The sequence below is a fragment of the Cyprinus carpio genome, chromosome A24 (assembly GCF_018340385.1).
Source record: "Cyprinus carpio isolate SPL01 chromosome A24, ASM1834038v1, whole genome shotgun sequence".
NCBI classification, from domain to species: domain Eukaryota; kingdom Metazoa; phylum Chordata; class Actinopteri; order Cypriniformes; family Cyprinidae; genus Cyprinus; species Cyprinus carpio.
In genome coordinates, this window is record NC_056595.1 from 15,225,607 (window position 1) to 15,245,551 (window position 19,945).

A 19,945-nucleotide genomic window follows, 5' to 3' on the forward strand; every position below is an offset into this window, starting at 1 on the left:
TAATAAATGTCTCATTCAGGTTATCTTTGGTCATTCACATTGGTAGTAATGAATAGATTTGTGGCTCAGCAGAAGGATTTAGCTCAAATGTGCAATGAAAAACCCTTTGGTGTATGTAACACGGGATATTTATCCAGGGATTAGATGTGTGAGGCCAGTGTGACTAATTCACATCAGTGTATGTGAACTTCAGGCATCAACCAAGTTGGAAAGCTCTTGGTTTAACCCAGTGATCAGCTTATGACTGTAGGAAAGCTGATAATACATTCTGAGGTCTCAGTCTATCTTGGATTGAAAGAATGAGCAGAGCTGAATTCATATCTCATATTGCAGGTGCAGCTAAATGACACAAAGCAGTGGGTGAAGGTAAGTACATTTCAATCATTTGAATTCATGTTATGCAGACAATTAATGCATATGTATGTCAACACTTGTGACAAAGAAGTGTGCTTTATTGTATTGAATGTGCACTTATAGTGTACTTAAATATAGTAGCCTACATTTCTTGACTGTTTCTTAACACGCCTAAGTACACTTTTTATTTAAAGTGCATTCCATAATATTTTATTATTAATTATTTATTAATTTCAATTAACCTTCCCAAAAGTGTCCAAAAGCATTACATTTGGGTGGATTATTTTCAAAGTATATTATTTTTGTAATGAGTACTCTTTTTCTAAAGTATGCTAAAGTGTACTTTTTTGTTTGTTTGTTTATAAGGGATGCAGGGTCGTGTTTATGTATTTCGTATAATTTTCTTTTCATAATTCTTCTCAGAGGGTGGAGAAAGCTTCAGAGTTTGCTGTAGCTGAGGTGTTTTCCATCAAGAAACCATGTGGTAGAAAAAAAAACTATGGCTCTGCAGACTGTACAGGATCACGATGATGTGTACAGTGAAGGTAATCTTTAACTTATTAATATTCAGCACTTTATGCATGTGCAGGTTTTTATCAGTATTCCACAGTTCCAGTTGTATTCCACAGCTCAGTCAATTCTAAGTGAATGGATGAACCAGAAATTACGTCTGGAGCTTGAAATGGATGATGACGAGGAGGAAGAGGAGATGGAAGAATCCAAACCAAATCCTATAATAACTTTGATGGTACAAATGAAATGAAGGAAGTACCTTCTTTGTTTTTTGAAGTTTACCTTAAGAATTCACATAAAATCTGTAAAAGTGTAAAAATCATAAAGTTATTTTAGTGTTGTTTATATACTATTATAATATGTATTAATATTTTGAATTAGCTTTTATTTTTAGATTTTCAGTTTTCATCAATTTTTAGTAATTTTATTTGTGCTTTTGTCATTTAAAAAAAATATATTTATTTCTATATAACTTTATTTTAATTTTTAGTTTTAGTCGTTTTTGTACTTTAACTTAATTCATGGTTCAAGGTTCAGTTCAGGGCTATTATAATTAACTAACACTAAATCTGAACTAAAATTAAAACCATTCAAAAATGTTGTTACTTAAAATAAAATAAACGTTTAATTAAAAAAAACCTTTTTTAGTTAGTTGCCAAGGCAACGTTTCTCTTTTTAATTTAGTTAAACTTGGTACTAAAATAAACTGAAACTGAAATAAAAACGAATATATATATAAAACTCCTAAAAATTACAACATTTAAATGAAAACAGAAAATATATATAAAAAATTATATAAATAAAAAAATTAATAAAATGAAAATAATATCTCCAAAACTAAAATAATAATGTTTCAGTTAGTTGCCAAGGAAACATTTTCATTTATGTTTTTTTAATTCATTTTTATATTTATATATAATATAAATATTAATATTTTATTTTATTTAAGCTTTATTTCAATTACCAAAAACAACTTGTAATAGTTAATAATAATTTATTAGTTTTTAATTTTATTAAAAACCTTTTTTGTTCATTAACAACACTGATCTAATCTGGACTTTCTCTTTTTTCATTAGACATGTACTTTCACCTAGCACAGGAAGAGAAGAACTCTGGAGTGCACAGTTTCATCCAAGACCTGATGGAAACCGAGGTGTTGGACTTTGGGATAAAGGGATGGAGGGACCCTAGCATTACCATAGAGGTGTGTCACAAGCAGGTAAAGGAGAACCGCATGCGCAGAGATGCAGAGCGTGAGAAACTGCGTAAAGAGAAGGAAACGCTGAGGGAGGTGCGAGAGGAGGCGTGGCAACTGGAAAAGGAGAAGCAGCAAAAGAAGAGGCAGGAAGCACGCAGACAGGAAGAACTGATCCAGCAGGAGATGATTCACATACGCAGAGAGATGGAGGAGAAGAGGAGTTTGGAGCAGCTTGCACATAACATGTACAACAACCATAAGAGTATTTGGGCACTCTAGTAAAAGTAAAAAAGGGTAACTGCAAACAAATGATGCTAAACCTTTTCTCACAACTAACTTCACTTGGCACCTTTAACACTCACAAAGTAATTTTTAGTGAATGTATGAAGTCAGTTCTCCTCAAGTTCATAGACGGGCCTGATCAAAAGACCATGGGGCTTTGGGACACAAACATCCCACTATATCCACTGCAGCTGTTCTACTATATATGCATTATTAATCTTGTATTTTCCTTATTTGCCATTTTAGGACAAGACTGTTGGTGAAAAGTAGCCTAATAAGAAGGATATTGTTATACACTTAATGAGAATAAACTTGAGGGCCATTTTTTTGGGTCCTTTTTTTTTTTCTTGTAAATGTCACTTGGTTTGATATTTTCTTATTCAGTGCAGTCACATTAAAACATTTTTTAAATGTGGTTTAATTGTCCAGATAATTTTTAGGGCAATTATATACTTTTCTAATTCAAATGGCATTCAGATTTTTGAAGAGATGATTGCGTGACATTTTTTAATTTCAATCTTCAACAGGGAGAGGGGAAGGCTTCAGAAACAAAGGGCCATTGAAAACTCTCTCATTCCAAAACATCACAATTCCACACAGAAGAAACAGATCAAAGATCTTCAACTTAAGCTGAAGAAGCTGGAAGCCAAATTTCACCTTCTTGATTTGCAAGTTAGTAGACATTATAGTTTTATTTTGCTGAATGCAGTAAACTCTTATGATTTTTGACTGGTTTGCATACATATTTTAGTGCATGCACAGGCATTTTACGGCATGGTACTCAGTGATATTGGAAAGGGTGCGCATGGGTAAAGCAGAGGCTCTGTGTGATTGGAGGAGGCAGCTGAGAGCGTGGCAGTCATGGCGTGCTCTGGTCTGGGCCAGAACAGAGGAAAAAGAAGCTGAAAGGACTGAGGAGGAGCTGAGACAGGAGCACAGGCAGGAGAGCTCAATTTATAAAACTTGTCACTACTGTCAACATAGGGCTTAAACAGCCTGATAAACATTTGAAAGAAAATCAAAGCTCTTTAACTAAATGACTAGACTAAAAGAGAATGTTAATTGCTTAATTAAAGGCTTTAATTCATCTTGGCAGTCAGACTGGTTTTAAGCCATATCTTTCTTTCCCACAGACGCTGTCAGCAGGCAGTGGAGAGTGACCGCAGGAGGCTTTTGAGGCGCTGCCTCAGTGATTGGCGTGTGTGGTGTCAAGTAGAACATCATCGCAAGGAGCTTCTCCAACAACAAGAAGAAACTCGACGTAAAATGGCTGTTTTAACACTTTTTTTCAGCAAGGATTTGTCAAATTGATCAAAAGTGACAGTAAAGACATTTAAAATCTTATAGACTTGAATAAATCTTACCAACCCCAGAACAGTAGTGTTATATGCAGGATTTAATATCATTATTTTTATTGTATAGTGTGTATTTTTATTTATTACTTTGATGAGAATGATTTTTTTGTGCATTACAGTAGGCTGCTATTTAAGTATTTAAATTTGCATAAGTGGCATTAAAATAAAGCCACAATGTAAAAAATATGAATGGTTTAAAATAGGTATATTTTATTTATGTAAGATATAATATCTTTTTTCCTTTCGAATATGAGGTGAAATATGACCCTGATGTTTCTTGACATTTTTTGTGAGACAAATCGTTACAGTTTCTTCACATGAAGAAAACAGAATAAATACAATAAATCTTTGCCCTCAGGCACAAGAGTGGATCAGAATGTAATACTTGCTTGTTTCATGTACTCAATGTAATCCCTCTAGATTTTACCAAAGGGTCACTTCCCACAGCTGTTCTATCCGTGTGTGCTCGTGGGAGACACAATGCTTGTTATTAGTCACAATTTCACTAAGATATTCATTCTCCTTACAATCCCAGAACAAAGAGTGCCTCGAGGGAAAACCCCAGCAGCCACACCAACCATGCAGCTCTTCCCCATCCTACAGTACAAGGTCAGTCATACACATACGCAATCAAGCAGTTGGGAAACTGTCACTACAGTCGTTCCAAGCATGGAAAATTAATTTCATAGCTATGCCCTAGTTTTAAATCCTCTCTGATACTGAATGCATTGAATACAGATCTCTATACACTCATAATCCACTTGTGCAACTCTATGTAAAGTAAACCAAGAACAATACCAAAACCGCACAATGGTTCTTCCATGTGTTAAACCTTGAGCTTCATTGTTATTGATTACATAGTCATATTTTTTCAATTCTCAGGGTTTTTTGAGTATCTGAGGGACTTTGTGCACATGGTTTTGTCTGTCAGTGGGTGGTTGTTAACAGCCCTCATGAGTTAAAGGCCCTGCCGACTCATCAATGACATCCGCTATTTTTGCTATTATTGTTCAATTTCTGAGGTGGATTGTCCTGGCCTCGGCAATGACCAATGAGATTTTTCGCACAATGATAAATTGACAAGCTTTTGTCCTGCTCAGATCCGATCCAAATGTGTAAACAGCAAACACAAGGTCACGTAACTTAAACAGCCCATTGTAAATAGTGATTGTATTTTTCCACCTCATCCATTTAAATTATAGATAATATTGTTTATTTTTAAATAATAAATGTATAAATTATTACAAATTAATAAGAAAAGTCGATTTTTCTTATTATGTATATTTTTTATATATATATATTTTTTTTAGAATATATTTTTTAGTATTTTCAAAACTAAAAAAAATCCCATAAAACACTGTAAATTAGCTATTTTTAAATTAACAATACGTTAATGCAATAATTAATACATTTTAAAAAGTAGTAAGAAAATCTATTCTTATTGAATGTCTTTTTTTATTTTGTAATTTTCTCATACTTGAACTTTACATTGGTGAGCTTTTCAGAACTTAATTTTTCATTTTTCCCTCACTAATACACTATATTAAATAAGTAATTAGTAAACTGCTAACTAGTTAACCATTCATAATAGATCCACCATAAAAAAACAGAGAAAAAACAGGGGAATGTGCTATATACAGGGGCATTTTTTCCCATATTTTAAATATCTAGAACATTTTTGTCATTTTTGGTAGCATTTTTGTCTCAAGCCATATTGAATTCCTGATCCTGGTTGCAATACACGATTTAATCGGTGAAACATTACAAATGACAATGAGATTTTGAGAAAAATCACTCAGTTGGTGGGATACGTGACGCCACCTTTGAATACAAATGTAAGCAACACATCAAACTTGTACCAAAGGACCATAAGATCAGAAGAAAATGCTGCAGAACTTCACAGTGACCCTTTACTGATGTCTCAGTCACCCACGAACTCTGTCTCTCACTTTCCTTTGTTATGTTTCTTTCAGAAATGGAGAAACGAGCACGGCAGCATGCCGAGCGCAGGAGAGAGACAGAGGAGCGGAGGAGACAGAAGCAGGAGGAGAAACTGGTAAGACTTGCCTCTCTTCAAGCGTAGAAACGTGAATATGATGAAACAAGCCTCTCCTTTTTTGTTCTGTAGGCTTAAATGAAGGCAGCTGAGGAAGAAAGACTCAGAGCTGAGGAAGAGGAGAAACAAAAGGAGGTAGAGAGGAAGAAGGAAGAGAAGATGCAGCAGAGAAAGGTGTATGGTCAAACACATTATCATGGGATTATCATTGGATTATGTTACTATTAATGTTTAATTAATTGTTTATGCCACAGACATGAGTGATACCTCAAATCATCAAATCATCAAATCATGCGGCTTTTTGGGGAGAGGGGTCTGTTTACATTTTAAAGTAATTGTAATTATGATTTTTAGCCCGTTTAAATGATTTTCAGCTTTTTTCGAATGATGAAATGGGTAAAAAAAAAATCCCAGGCCTATCTAAGGACAAATGGTAAATTGAAAATGGTAATGGAACCTGAAAATGATAAATTAACTGGTTTTAATATTTCAAATATTATTTAACATCACTGAATCAATCTAAATACATTCATTTATACCAACTAGACATTTTTTTTTTTTGAGTTAAATCAGGCAGAAATTATGGAAGCCCATTTTCACCACAAATAGAAAAATAAAAACGGTAATTGCGATGTTTTATCTCAAATTTCTGACTTTATTCTTGCAATTCTTAGTTCATATCTCACAGTTTTGTGGGATATGAATTTGTAATTCTGAGAAGAAAAGTGAGAGATAAACTTGTGGGGAAAAAAAGTCACAATTACCTTTTTTAATACATGGCAGAAACACAAAATAGAATTGCGAGATAAAAACTTTAATAAGATATAAACAAGTTCATATCTTGCAGTTCTGTGTTTATCACACAATTCAGACTTTGTTTCTCACAGTTCTGAGAAAAAAGTCAGAATTGTGAGAAGCAAACTCTTTAAGGTAACAATTGTAGGTTACCACTTTTACTGTGCAGAAACCACACAGAATGCTCTAGGAACTGATTAGCAGTATACTAAAAAACACTCAGAATAACTTGCAACTGGCAACAATGTAGCACTGTGCAAATGAGTTTTGCAAATCTAGAAAACGCTTAAAAAAAATTTTAAGACTACTTAATGTATTCATCATGTTAATGCACACAGTCAACTTGCACACAAAGTTTAAGCAACTGTGTGTGTGTTTGTGTGTTAATGCAAACTTAGAGGGAACTCTAAGCAGAAGAGAGCAGAACGGGAACATGAACTGTCAGAGCTGGCGGCCCAGCACTACCTCAGAACCCTGTTACTGCACCAAGGCGTGGCACCATGGAAACGCCTGTTGGATCAAAGCCATGTCAACACACAGGTCAGCGCTACTGCAAACACACACACACACACACATACACACTCACTCATGGCCTACAGTAACAATGCAGGGTGTTCGCCTGCTTTCCAGACAAACACTCACACACTCAATTATTCATCCGAAGAGTAATGGGCAGCTCACACACAGACAGGAAGACCAGATGTTGCCTTGCATTAACTCTTGGTCCATTCCCCAAATTGTAATGATGTTTACAGTATACTGTTGCGTTTCCACCTGGCTAACCACCTGTTTTTGAAATAAATTAACAGAGAGTGGATATCTGAGATTCAGGAGGGAGATGGAGTGACTGAGAGGGAAATATTAACAAGGACAGAGACACAAAGACAGAAACAGAATGACTTTGAATTCAGAATTTGCATTGTTGTTTAAATATTGATCCACATCCATGAAAGCAGAAACTTCAAGGTCCAGTTAGTTGCAAAACTAGCATGTATGTCTATAATATTTCTACAGTATAAAAAGTACTGGAAAATTTTCAATCCATAAAAACCATGGGCGTGTATTAGATGATGACGGACTTAATTACAGCAGACAGTTATTTATGTCCGGATGCTTTTGCATTTTCGGTCTCCTCCAGAGAGCGGTGGATCATTACACATAGGCTCTGCAGAGACGCTGCTTCTGCTCCTGGCTTCAGTTTGTGGATGAGGCCCACGCAGACAGAGAGACCAGTGCCAACCAGCTGTATCACCGGATCTTACTTCAGAGGGTTGTGTGTAGCTGGAAGAGGGTAAAATGTCACACACACACAGAGTCTGGTAGGAAACTGTGAATAATTAGAAAAGCTTCAGATTTTGACACAACATAATTTCTGTAGTGATATTTGGTTTAGCCAACAAAAGGTCTTGTTGACTTTTAAATAAATATATTTATTTATATATTTTTTAAAACGATTTATATATATAATAAATAAATTTATAATAATAATATTAAATACACATTATTTATTCATTATTTTAATATTTATAATTATGTGACTATTAAGAGTTATGTTTTTTTTAAAACAGTCTTATCAATTTAATATAAATATACAGAATATCTTCATATACATTTTAGACATAAAAATATTAATTTGTACACACAAATAAATAATTGTATTTTTTATAAATGAATAAAACAATAAATTCAATTAAAAAAACAAATTTGGTATAGTCAGTATTCATTATTTTAATGTAAAAAAAGTAGTCTTATTATTTTAATATAAGTACTATAAGACACTTATTTATAGGCATACACACATTTAATTTATATTAATTATAATAAATGTAATATACATATATTTATACATATAATTTAAGGATAATATTGTATTATTTATAATAAATAATTTCAAATATATAATTGCATTGAAATTAATACATAAAAGTGGTATTATTTTTATTGTCTTTACATTTAATGAAGAAATTATCAGTTTTGCTTCTCTAAATCTCATCACCAGGTTGCTATGTGGTTGCTATGTTATACTTTGTGATTTATTACTGACCCAACAAAAAGAGCTTACCGTCAATTTATGTGTCCACGTTTAATATTTAGGGTAAGTGATATTGATAAACCCATATCTTTAGTTATGAGCAGTTGCCTATGTTTGATTTCAAAACTTAGCAGTTAAAAGATCTGCCCTTTATACTAGAAGCACATGCAGAGCAGTTTCACAGGACACAGACCCAGAAGGTGTTCATGGCCCTGTTGGATCACGCTAGAGAGGAGCGAATCAGAACCTGGGACAATGAGCAGCGGGGAGAGGCGCACAACAGCAGGTCAACACGTCTTTCAATGTTTTAATGCACCATAAGGCCAAAATGTCCTTTCTAAAGGTAGTAGAAAAATAAATGTATGGGTTATTTAGTATTTAGAAAAATGAAAGTATGTTTGCTCTGACATTGGCTGTCTGGGCTTTGTAGGAGAGCTGTCAAGAAGTGTTTTGCTGGCTGGAGGCATCTTCCTGTTGTCTTGCAAGAAGAGAAAGAAAGAGAGGCACGCAGAGAGCAGCTCAGACGTAAAGTGGCAGAGATTTTGCCCGACTTCCGCTATTGACTCCCCGTAGCGCTCCGTAAAAATCCTCTTTAACTGCACACACAGGCTTTACATGACATCATCAAATGACACTGAATACATCTGCATCTTGATAAGCTGCCGTGTTTAATCATTTTACGCTTGTTTATTTCTCCATGGTACAGTTTAATTGAACAACTTGTAGAATGGAATGCATTACATTATAAAACCGTCTCAAATGAGAAAGAAACATCCGGATTCTGAAGTGTGGTTTCTTTCGAAGGCATTTAATGAAAAGAAACCAACTTTGATTAAAAAACGCTGCAGTAATTCCTGCACATCAAAAAAATAGCTGGATGGTACATGCCACAGATTTGTCCCCAGTTAAAAAAAATACACACAGGCACAAAAACCTCAAATAACAAACATGAAGCTCAACATAAAACATTCATACTGAGATGACAGTTTTAAAGCTGTGTGCTATCTGGATATAGATGCAGTGTTGCAGCACTTTTGTTGTTCCAAAAAGGAACTAAATAAGGCTTGATATTTAATGTTTGTTCACATAAGACACACATACAGTATTATTTGTAATGCCAAGCTGGTAAACACTAACCACACCTGAGTAATGGTGTACTTGATGTTAAAATACACTGGTAGAGATACATACATACTACAACACTGCCATCTAGTGATCCTTACAATTCAACTGACTGTCGATGAGACCTTGAGCACAATGGCTAGAGCCATAAAACTGACTCTGGAATGGATGTTGAAGACATTAAGTAGCACAACATTAATTCACTTGAAAGACCGGTTTGATTTTTTTCCATCAGCAGAGACTGAGAGCTGAATTTCTACACCAGATCTGATGGTTTATGAATTGATTACTCTGAAGCCTTGCTCATGGTCAAGAATTCAATCCAGTTACTACGGAAGCCTCTTGAGTAAACGCCGGTGTCGATGATCAGACCCCAGAGAAGGCTGCGACCGGTTTTCTCTCTCAAAGCCAGACGTGCCTCCCGTTCAGTCACGTTGAAGCTGACGTTGATAAGCTGCAAGAGCAGCAGGTGCAGTAAAGCTCCCGTCACAATACAGCTGTACCAGGCACAGGTGAAACACAGAGCAGAACTGATGAACAGAAAGATGGAGACAAATAGGTTGATTTTATTATTATTATTATTATTATATGTTATATTATTAATACTCTAAATACTAAAAATCTTAATTTTAAAGTTGCAATATTAAAATTACTTAAACTGAAATTAAATTATAGCTAAATAGAGTAAACAAAAAAATTACTAAAACAAAATTTATATATATATATATATATATATATATTACATATACATACATAAATACACACACACATATACACACACATATACACACACACACACACACACACACACACAGCATATATAAGTTTTACCTTTGAACAAGGAAAAAAAATACTTAAACTCAGGTAGGAACTGCAAACAAGAGATAATGACTGGCTAGCAGTTGTGTAGGTCTCCAAGGACCAGAAATGCGTAGGTTTACAGTGCAATGAACACTGATGGAGCTGTGTCTTATCTAAATGAGGTCTGCAGGCAGAGGGGGTTTTCTGGGCCCATCTGTCCACTTACAAAGCCAGATGTGTGGGCTGTACGAGCAGTAGTAATTGAAAAGTAGTTGGTATAAAGTGTGTGTGTGAAATTAAAAGAGAATTCAAAATATGAATAAATAATCATATATAAATAATACTAAAATGCACTGCAGCCCACAACTTCTGTCTTAAAGGAATAGTACACCCCAAAAATGTTTAATACAACTATTCAGCTTTTTGCTTTACAAGATGTTAATTGATGGACTGGAGTCATGCTGATTATTCGTGGATTATTGTGATGTTTTTATCAGCTGTTTGAACTCTTTCTGACGGCACCCATTCACTGCAGAGGATCTGTGTGAACAAGTAATGTAATGCAAAATTTCTCCAAATCTGTTCCAATGAAGAAACAAACTCATCTACATCTTGGACAGCCTGAGGGTGAGTACATTTTCGGCAAATTTTGGTTTTTAGGTGAACTATTCCTTTAACCAGCGGCATAAGTTTAGGGCAGGACTTTGTGTTTGTGTGAAGAATGTTAGATTATGTTTGGGAAAGACAAATTTTTGTTCAGTTTGTTCCCTTAACCCTCAACAATTCTGCTAAGTACTGATATGGTGCAAATATAGTGCATTTGAAGCAGCAAAGTGACCTTTTCTAATGAACTGGAAGGAACAGAGGTGTTCAGAAAGGTCTGAAAAGAGGGTCAGAACCAACTGAATTAAATACAACAGAAAGCATTTCTGTGAGTTTGTGTATTTGGATCCAAACCTGAACTGGTTGTAGACGTCAGGACAGTAGAACAGTGCAGTCATTACATTCTGGTCAGAACACACACTTCGAAGAACCAAACTGATCCCGTACAGCGATGTCAGCAGAAAGAAAGTAAGTGTCAGAAGGAAATTGCGGTGATTGGCCTGCCCCACACAGCTGTTGATCCTAACACAAACCAAAACGACAAACAAGACACCGAAGTGAGACCTGGAGATCATTTTCACATATCACTTACACAGAGTAAGAAGAATGCAGAGGGTGAGATCACCTCACTGGCTCCAGTACACATATGTTTACATGAAGAACAAGATATTTTACAGCTGCACTGAACAGAAAAAAGTTTGATGACTGCATATTAATCCATAATAAATGGACAATTAGAATGTTCTGAGATTTCCAACATAACAATGAGCATAGTCAGTGCATAGCACATGAGCTAACCCAACTGATACAGGAATTCTGATAACTGCACTCTTTGATTTCATTAAGGATTACATTTTTTTGTTTTGTTTCTGGGAGAGTAAAATTATAAGAGTATCCAGATAAGACTTCACCATGCAGTGTACAATATCTAATATTAGATGCTAAAGATGGGTCAATAACTAAATAACTATACTGACTGAGACCCTCTTGAATAAGCAGTGTTTTTTTTAATGAACCCACCAGACACAGTGGTGGTCCAGACGCAGGATGCAGACTCCACAGATCCTGCAGTGTCCCGCTCTCGGGGGCCGCACCACTTTGCATACGGCACACCAGTTCCTCCTCTGAACACCCTGCTGCGCTGTCCCAGATTCACCAGTTTGTTCACCACTGGCTGTCACCACGTGGTGCTGTGCTCCATTTAGATCGGCATCTACGTCAGGCGGAGGTTTGTGATAGGTCACTGTACTATGAGTGTCAGTTGGACAAGGCCTGGCGTAGCCCGGCCCCCTCTTAGTGATTACAAGGAAAATTACTGTAAGAGCAACACCCACTGTCACAGCGGCCAACTGAAGATGATTCACACCACCTCGAGGAACGACTTCGGTGATGAAGAGGTAGAACATGTAGAAGAGGGAGAAGAGTGCGAGGCTGAGGAAGAATAATGTGCGTCCTTTCTTTCGGTGAGTGAAATAGTAGTACCAAAGGACCAAGACGGGCACTGCAGTTAGCACTAAAATACCCAGCAGGTAGTGCAAAGCTGCGATGTGCAAAAAAACAGGAAGCAGAATAAGAGGAGGGATCACTGATATATCAACTTGTCTGGCTCCAGATATCCAGGGCACTCGTAGACGATCAGTGAACGTGGCCATAACCCGAGACAGAGAGTCCGGATTTTGAGGCTGCTTCTTCATCCATCTGGAAAATAACAAATTCAATCCTACTCATCATTTAAGCAGTAATCTATGAATCCAAAGTGCTCACCTGTCACAAGCATCATCCAAATCCTCACAGTCACAGCAGCATGCTGCCAAGTGACTGCGTCCGCCGTGACGATCGATGTACTCACAACAGCACAGAGAATCATCCTGATCTAGTGTTTGACGGGATCTCTTCGTCATGATGGATATCAGCCGATAAAATGGAGGTGAGGGAAGATATTGCATTCCTGTGAGGAAACCAGATTGCACGTTTATTAGATTTATGTGGCTCACTAATGGGTAGACAAAAATATACACTTTATATTAACATATTGGTCATTCATCTGGCATATCCTAGAATATCCTGTATGTAAAGGGACTATGTCCCTGAGGATGCACCATCTGGAACAATTTCTTCTATATGTGATTTATAGTTTGCACATACTTGAGTCACATTATATTAAATGGTGTGGGAATCAGTTTAAAAGTAAATTATTAATACATCCAGGCCTGTGCATTTGAGACAGGGTTATTATTTAAATACAGCCGAAAAGCATAAAAAAACTTAAAAAAAAAAACTGAAATATAATAAAATATTAAAAACATTAAACTTATTTTGTTTCCGTGTCAGACTCTTTTATCCATTGCATACAAGGTAATCCTACATTTTATCGGTTCATGCTTTCACTAGGAATTGAACCCATGACCTCGGGTATGTATGTATATATAAATAAATAAATATTGGCTCCACATGATAGATAGATAGATAGATAGATAGATAGATAGATAGATAGATAGATAGATAGATAGATAGATGCAATGAGGTTCTGATTGACGACAATTGAGAACACGTCATATAACAAAAGTAATCACGAAAATATGTAAATAAACTGATAGTGAAAATATCAGACGTAACATGTGGTATGCGTTGTTTCACACTTACAGTACAAAACATTCATACTCCAGAAATAGTTCCTTTCGGGCAGCAGGGAGTACTTTCAGTGTGAGCGTCAGCTGTCAGTCTCGTTGTCTTTTTACCCAGCTGCTCTACCATAGCTTACTTACTCATTCACTCCACATAAATTACTTACAGTTGCACAAGAAAAACTACACAAAGCAGTTAAAATCGACGAGGTTTACTACAAAGAGCACCAGGAAGTCGCGTAACATAAACAGCGGCAGCGCACAGCACGCGCGTTTGACCGCCCCGTGGATGTGACTGGCGAATGACTTCCTGACGTCAGTGCAAACTAACCCTTTCATTTCCTCCGAGTAGATACTTTACTTCCCTTTCATAGGTCACTTCGATGCTGCGGTGACGTCACCGTATGGGAACACCTTCGGTGTGACGAATGTCTGAAGCCCTATACCATCTCGCCAATCCTATTGGCCAAATAGCGCTTGGCACCGCCCTACGCATGCGTACGCATCGTATACCCGGGGCGCCGCGCGCTATTTCGCTCAGATTTCATTTACTTCAGGAAAGAGAATCATCTGTGCCCTGGAATCATCTCGCGTTCATAGCGGTTTTCTCGAGCAGTGTTAACTCCTCTTCGCGGACGCGATGAGCTTTCGAAAGTGCAAGGAACCGTGTACCAGGTTCATCACTAAGGGAGACACTCACGAAAGGTGCGTAGTCTGTTTGGGATTACATCACGCGCAGTCTGCGCTTAGTGGCCTTTTCCTCTTGTCCCCACTGTGATGGCCTGCGACTTAAAGTACTGCGCTCGAGGGTAGAAGTGTTTTCCAAGGTCGCCCCCGCGTCTAACCCCCGCCGTGTCGCTTCTGCGGCTGCCGAGGCACCGCACGAGGCGATGGCTTGGGGAGACATGTGCGACCTCACTTACGACGACAGCGCGGCGCTGGAGTTTTCTCCACATCGCTCGCTCTCCCCTACCCGAGTGCAGGATGCCACCTTCGTCGAACCCGTTGTGTTCTCGGAGGGCGGGGTTTACAGCCCACCCCGGAGGCATACGATGCTATCTCCTTCGGTTTGTGGGCAGTTCGACGACGACGTCTTATCCACCGCGGCTTCGGAGTCTGAGGACTTCGTGGCAGATACGGACAGCCCTCTCCCTCCTAGCGGACAGGAGAAAGCGCGTCTCTCCCTCCTACAGCGAGCTGTTGGATGTGGTCTCTCGTGCGGTGGGTAAGCTGGGACTGGACTGGGAGGTTGAGAAGGCCGAGGCCCAACCTTCATCTAAGCTGGACGACCGTTTTTTTTGACTAGTCGTGCTCCCGCGCAGCCCCGTAGGCCCCTGCCTTTTTTTCCCGGACCTCCACCAGGAGGTTTCGAGGTCCTGGAAGCAGCCCTACTCGGCGCGCATCACGAACGCTGCGGCTGCGGATTTCGCCACCATTTCAGATATGGCGAACCGTGGCTATACAGCGATGCCTCCGGTTGAGGAGACTCTCGCCCGAACATCTGGCGCCTAATTCGGCCACGGCATGGAAGTCCCCCCCTCCTTCCTTCGAAGGCGTGTCGAGTCACGTCTAGCCTCGTCGGGAAATCTTACATGGCTGCTGGCCAGGCGGCCGCATCGCTCCACTCTATGGCGGTCCTCCAGGCCTACCAAGCGGAGCTTTTAAAGGATCTCGACGAGGGGGAGGGCATCACACCCCGAGGCTGTGAAAGAGCTGCGTCGGGCAAACGGATTTGGCGCTACGCGCTACCAAACATACTGCTCGGGGCAGTGGGGCCGTTCCATGGCTGGTTTGATTACGGTCGAGCGCCACCTTTGGCTGAATCTCACCGATATCAAAGAAAAGGATAAATCTTTTCTCATGGACGCGCCCATTTCTAAGGACGGTTTGTTTGGAGAGGCAGTTACGTCGGTGGTGGATAAATTTAGGGCAGCGAAACAGCAATCAGCCGCTTTCCGCCAGCTGATTCCACGCAGACCCAGAGAGACTGAAACGGCGGCAGGCGCCCGCCCGCGCGGTCTCGTTCAAACCTCTTCAAACCGCCAACGGGCTGCCTCACGGGAAGAGCCTTCGCCTATGGCCCCCCCTCGTAAGGAATGGGGTCCTAAGGCTTTTCCACCAGCTCGCCAGCGACAGCGGAAAAGATTAGACCTGAGTTCGACGGCTAATGCCTCTCGCTCTCGGGCTCCTAATAGCAGCTCCTGATATTCTCGCTGCTTGCCAGGGACTGTGCCCTCCGCTAGAGAGCGCTATTGGACCGTTTTTCGCGCATCCAACCCTCTCACTGCAGTCCCCACGCTCTAACATTGACTGTCTCGCCGCAAAAGGCGCTTCGAGCAGCATTGGATCGAGTAACCATGTCAGGCGTTTCTCAGACACTCTGCGCGATTCAGCCTTCAGAATCCGAGGAACGCTACAAGGGTCTGGCAAAGACGGCCCGTTTATGACGGCTCATACAGCCGCCGTTTTTTCGCTAGCGGCAGAGCCCGATGTTCATCTTGTTGGATTAATTCCTGCCGTGGACACGCTTCAGGATTATACACAACGAGATGCAGCGGATTTGACGCACGCGCTTCCCCGGCTTACGGACGCCGCGAGCTTTCCGTATTCGGGCATGTTACGCGTATGAAAACGCTGAAAAAGGCGGAAACCTTGAAACCACTGACGCTAGTTCGGGCCGCGTGGGAACGCTTGCCCGGCATTTCGCAATGGGTGTTACGCACGTTCGTCTCGGATACACCATTCAGTTTCGAAAAAGGCCCGCCTCCTTTCCGCGGAATTCTTCCCACGGTTGTGAAACCAGAGGAGTCGCGGTGCTGCGGCAAGAAATGACAGCTCTGCTGAAGAAAGGGGCTATAGAGGAAAGTACACCCCTCTCAGATGGAGTCAGGTTTTTTACAGCCGCTATTTTTGTTGTACCAAAAAAAGGGGGCGGTTTGCGACCCATATTGGATCTACGCCGTTTGAATCTTGCACTCAGGACGAGCAAATTCAGGATGTTAACGGTAAAGTCCCATTTTGTCTCAGATTCAACCAAAACACTTGGTTTTGTCACGATCGATCTGAAGGATGCATATTTTCATATTCAGATCATCAAGAGACACAGGAAGTTCCTCAGATTCGCTTTAGAGGGCAAAGCGTATCAATACCGTGTTCTTCCGTTCGGCTTAGCCCTGGCTCCCCGAACTTTTTCAAAATGCATGGACGCAGCTCTGGCCCCGTTGCGGCTCCAGGGCGTTCGTGTGTTGAATTACTTGGACGATTGGCTGGTGCTAGCTCAATCACAGACTCAAGCACTCTCTCACCGAGATTTAGTGCTGAATCATTTAAGAAGCCTGGGCTTATGCACGAATTTCCAGAAGAGTGTTTTAATCCCCTCTCAACGGATAACCTTTCTGGGAATAGATTTGGACTCTCGCGCGATGACAGCCAGACTATCTCTCCCCCGCGCGTTCAGTCTCTCACGTCATGCGTGCGTCACTTCAAAGTAGGCCGCACAGTGACGGTGAGGTTTGTGTCTCAGGCTGTTAGGTCTGATGGCAGCGGCATCCCCTGTAATTCGTCTGGGCTTACTTCACATGCGCCCTTTTCAGTGGTGGACGAAAAGTCAGAACATTTCACCCCGTTGTTTTCCGCATCGTACGATTTCGGTGACACGGAGGTGTGTTATGTCAAATAAAACAGTGGATGTCAACCGAGTTCCTTCTAGCCGGAGTTCGGCTGGGGATTTGTGCTTCCCGAGAGACTGTCACGACGGACGCGTCTTTGAACCGGTTGGGGAGCTGTTTGTCAAGGGCGCCCAGCTCATGGAGTGTGGACAGCGACACAACGCGGTTGGCACATAAACAGGTTGGAACTACTGGCAGTTTTTCTAGCTCTCCAGTATTTCTCAAATCTGCTGACCGGCCGTCATGTACTACTCAGGTCAGACAACATGGCGGTTGTGTCATACCTGAATCATCAAGGAGGGTTTACGCTCTCGCCCCCTGTGCAGGCTGGCGAGGAGTATTCTTCTTTGGTCTCGGAACAGATTTCTATCGATCCGAGCAGTTCATGTCCCCGGACGTTTGAACGTCGGAGCGAGGGATCTGCTATCCAGACAGACTCTGGAGCAGGTGGAATGGAGATTACACCCACAGACGGTGAGTCTTTTATGGCAGATATTTGGAGAGGCGAGAGTGGACTTATTCGCGTCGAGCAAGACTAACGCATTGCACGCTGTGGTTCTCCCTATGCCCTCCATCGCCCCTAGGCCTGGATGCGTTAGCTCACGATTGGCCCAGGACCAGCTTGTATGCTTTTCCTCCAATTCGTTTAATTCCAGCAGGTGTGTTGTCCAGGATACCGGCTGGACAGAGTGGAGCAGCTGCTGCTGGTGGCTCCGTGGTGGCCCACACAGCGCCGTGGTTTGCGGAACTGGTCAGTCTAATAGTAGTGGGCTCTCCATGGGAGATTCCCCTCAGACAGGACTTACTATCGCAAGCACGAGGGATGATTTGGCACCCGAGGCCAGATCTGTGGAAACTGTGGGCGTGGCCTCTGAGCGGAGTGAGTTAATATGTCCCGGTCTTTCTGCGGAAACCTCCGAGACTATTATGAATTCCAGAGCAGCATGTACGAGACGCTTATATGCTTTCAAATGGAAGCTGTTTACGACCTGGTGTGGTTTTCGTAGTATATAGACCCAGTTTTACTGCCCAGTGGCTTCAGTACTGGAGTTCCTTCAAGACCGTTTCTCTGATGTTGTAACGCCAGCAACTTTGAAAGTTTATGTGGCAGCCATTTTCAGCTAACCACGTATATATGGATGGTGCTGCTTCAGTGGGCCGTCATCGCTGGTCTCTGGTCTCTCGCTTTTTACAAGGTGCGCGACGGCTGAGGCCTTCCGCCCTGTGCGAGTTCCCTCATGGTATTTATCTATTGTACTGCAAGGTCTATCAGGACATCCGTTTGAGCCCTTGGAAACCGTACAGGATAAAATCCTGACCTTGAAGACAGTTTCTTCTTATGGCCTTATCCTCCCTCAAGAGAGTTGGGGATTTACAGGCTCTTTCTGTTTCGCCGTCGTGCATGGATTTTGGACCAGGCTTTGTGAAGGTATTGCTGCGCGACCGAGGGCCTAATTTATGTCCCTAAAGTCGCTTTGAACCCCTTTCATTTTCAGCAGACGGTCCTGGAGGCTTTTACCCCCTGCTGGGATAGGATCAGAAGATCTAAGTCTTTGCCCTGTCAGAGCGCTTAGACTTATGTCGATCGATCAGCCTCATGGCGTGAGTCACGACCATCTGTTTGTCTGTTTTGGACATAAGAATAGAGGCCATGCTGTCACAAAGCAACGCATGTCCCATTGGTTGGTATGGAGGCAATATCTTTAGCCTATGAGGCGCGCGGTCTCGCCTCGCCTCTAGGAGTCAAAGCTCATTCCACTAGAGCAGTCGCTTCCTCTCAGGCGGCCCTCAGTGGATCTTCTATGGCTGATATCTGTGCTGCGGCAGGATGGTCCTCACCGGAGCACTTTTATAAAGTTTTACAGTCTGGATGTAAGGACGGCTCCTGGCTCCCGGGTTCTCTCCGCTTGAGCAGATGCTTCCTTGGATCCCAGCTATCAGGTACGTCAGGCGTTATGGTATAGGGTTCCCATACGGTGACGTCACCGCAGCATCGAAGTGACCTATGAAAGGGAACATCTCGGTTACGTATGTAACCACAGTTCCCTGAATAGGGAACGAGATGCTGCGGTCCCGGCCGTTCCATACCTGATAGCGTTCTTCTCTTCAGTTCATGAAATCTGAGCGAAATAGCGCGCGGCCGCCCGGGTATACGATGCGTACGCATGCGTAGGGCGGTGCCAAGCGCTATTTGGCCAATAGGATTGGCGAGATGGTATAGGGCTTCAGACATTCGTCACACCGAAGGTGTTCCCATACGGTGACGTCACCGCAGCATCTCGTTCCCTATTCAGGGAACTGTGGTTACATACGTAACCGAGATGTTAATGGCCATGGTTTGTTACAGAGAACACCGTTTCCAGTTGCTTCCAGAGTCTGATTTTTCTCTCTCACTTTTTCGCCTTTAATGGACATTGAATTGAAAATGGCAAGAGTTAAAATAGTGACTAACTATTTATTAGTAACTATCTTTTTTTGTGTTTCTCGACAAACACAAAATGCAACATATTTCAAGTTCCTTGACAGAACGTACACGTGACGT

At 41.0% G+C, this 19,945-nt stretch overlaps 1 protein-coding gene and 1 pseudogene across 3 annotated transcripts; one reads left to right on the forward strand and one right to left on the reverse strand.

Annotated features, from left to right (window-relative positions):
* The first annotated feature begins 48 nt into the window (after positions 1 to 48).
* Positions 49 to 9,154, forward strand: LOC109058545 (annotated as a pseudogene).
* An 80-nt stretch (positions 9,155 to 9,234) lies between these two features.
* Positions 9,235 to 14,071, reverse strand: LOC109058577 (palmitoyltransferase ZDHHC23-B-like). 3 transcript variants are annotated; one of them, XM_019075776.2, is made up of 5 exons: positions 13,755 to 14,071; positions 12,876 to 13,059; positions 12,132 to 12,651; positions 11,466 to 11,633; positions 9,235 to 10,237 (listed from the first exon to the last, which is right to left on the reverse strand). In XM_019075776.2, the coding sequence occupies exons 2-5, from the start codon at positions 12,976 to 12,978 to the stop codon at positions 9,994 to 9,996; spliced, it is 1,035 nt and encodes a 344-aa protein (XP_018931321.1). In that variant the 5' UTR covers positions 12,979 to 13,059; positions 13,755 to 14,071; the 3' UTR covers positions 9,235 to 9,993. The 3 variants fall into 3 exon arrangements, with proteins under 3 accessions (XP_018931321.1, XP_042570260.1, XP_018931319.1); XM_042714326.1 differs by lacking the exon at positions 13,755 to 14,071 and having other exon boundaries at positions 9,235 to 10,204; positions 12,132 to 12,809; positions 12,876 to 13,012; XM_019075774.2 differs by lacking the exon at positions 13,755 to 14,071 and having other exon boundaries at positions 12,132 to 12,809; positions 12,876 to 13,012.
* Positions 14,072 to 19,945: the final 5,874 nt, after the last annotated feature.

Coding starts and splice junctions, on each gene's coding strand:
- LOC109058577 (XM_019075774.2), bottom strand. CDS start 13,012: ATGACGAAGAGATCCCGTCAAACACTAGATCAGGATGATTCTCTGTGC. Junction 12,810..12,875: donor TTGGATGATGCTTGTGACAG/GTGAGCACTTTG, acceptor GTTATTTTCCAG/ATGGATGAAGAAGCAGCCTC. Junction 10,238..11,465: donor GACGTCTACAACCAGTTCAG/GTTTGGATCCAA, acceptor TCTGTTCATCAG/TTCTGCTCTGTGTTTCACCT.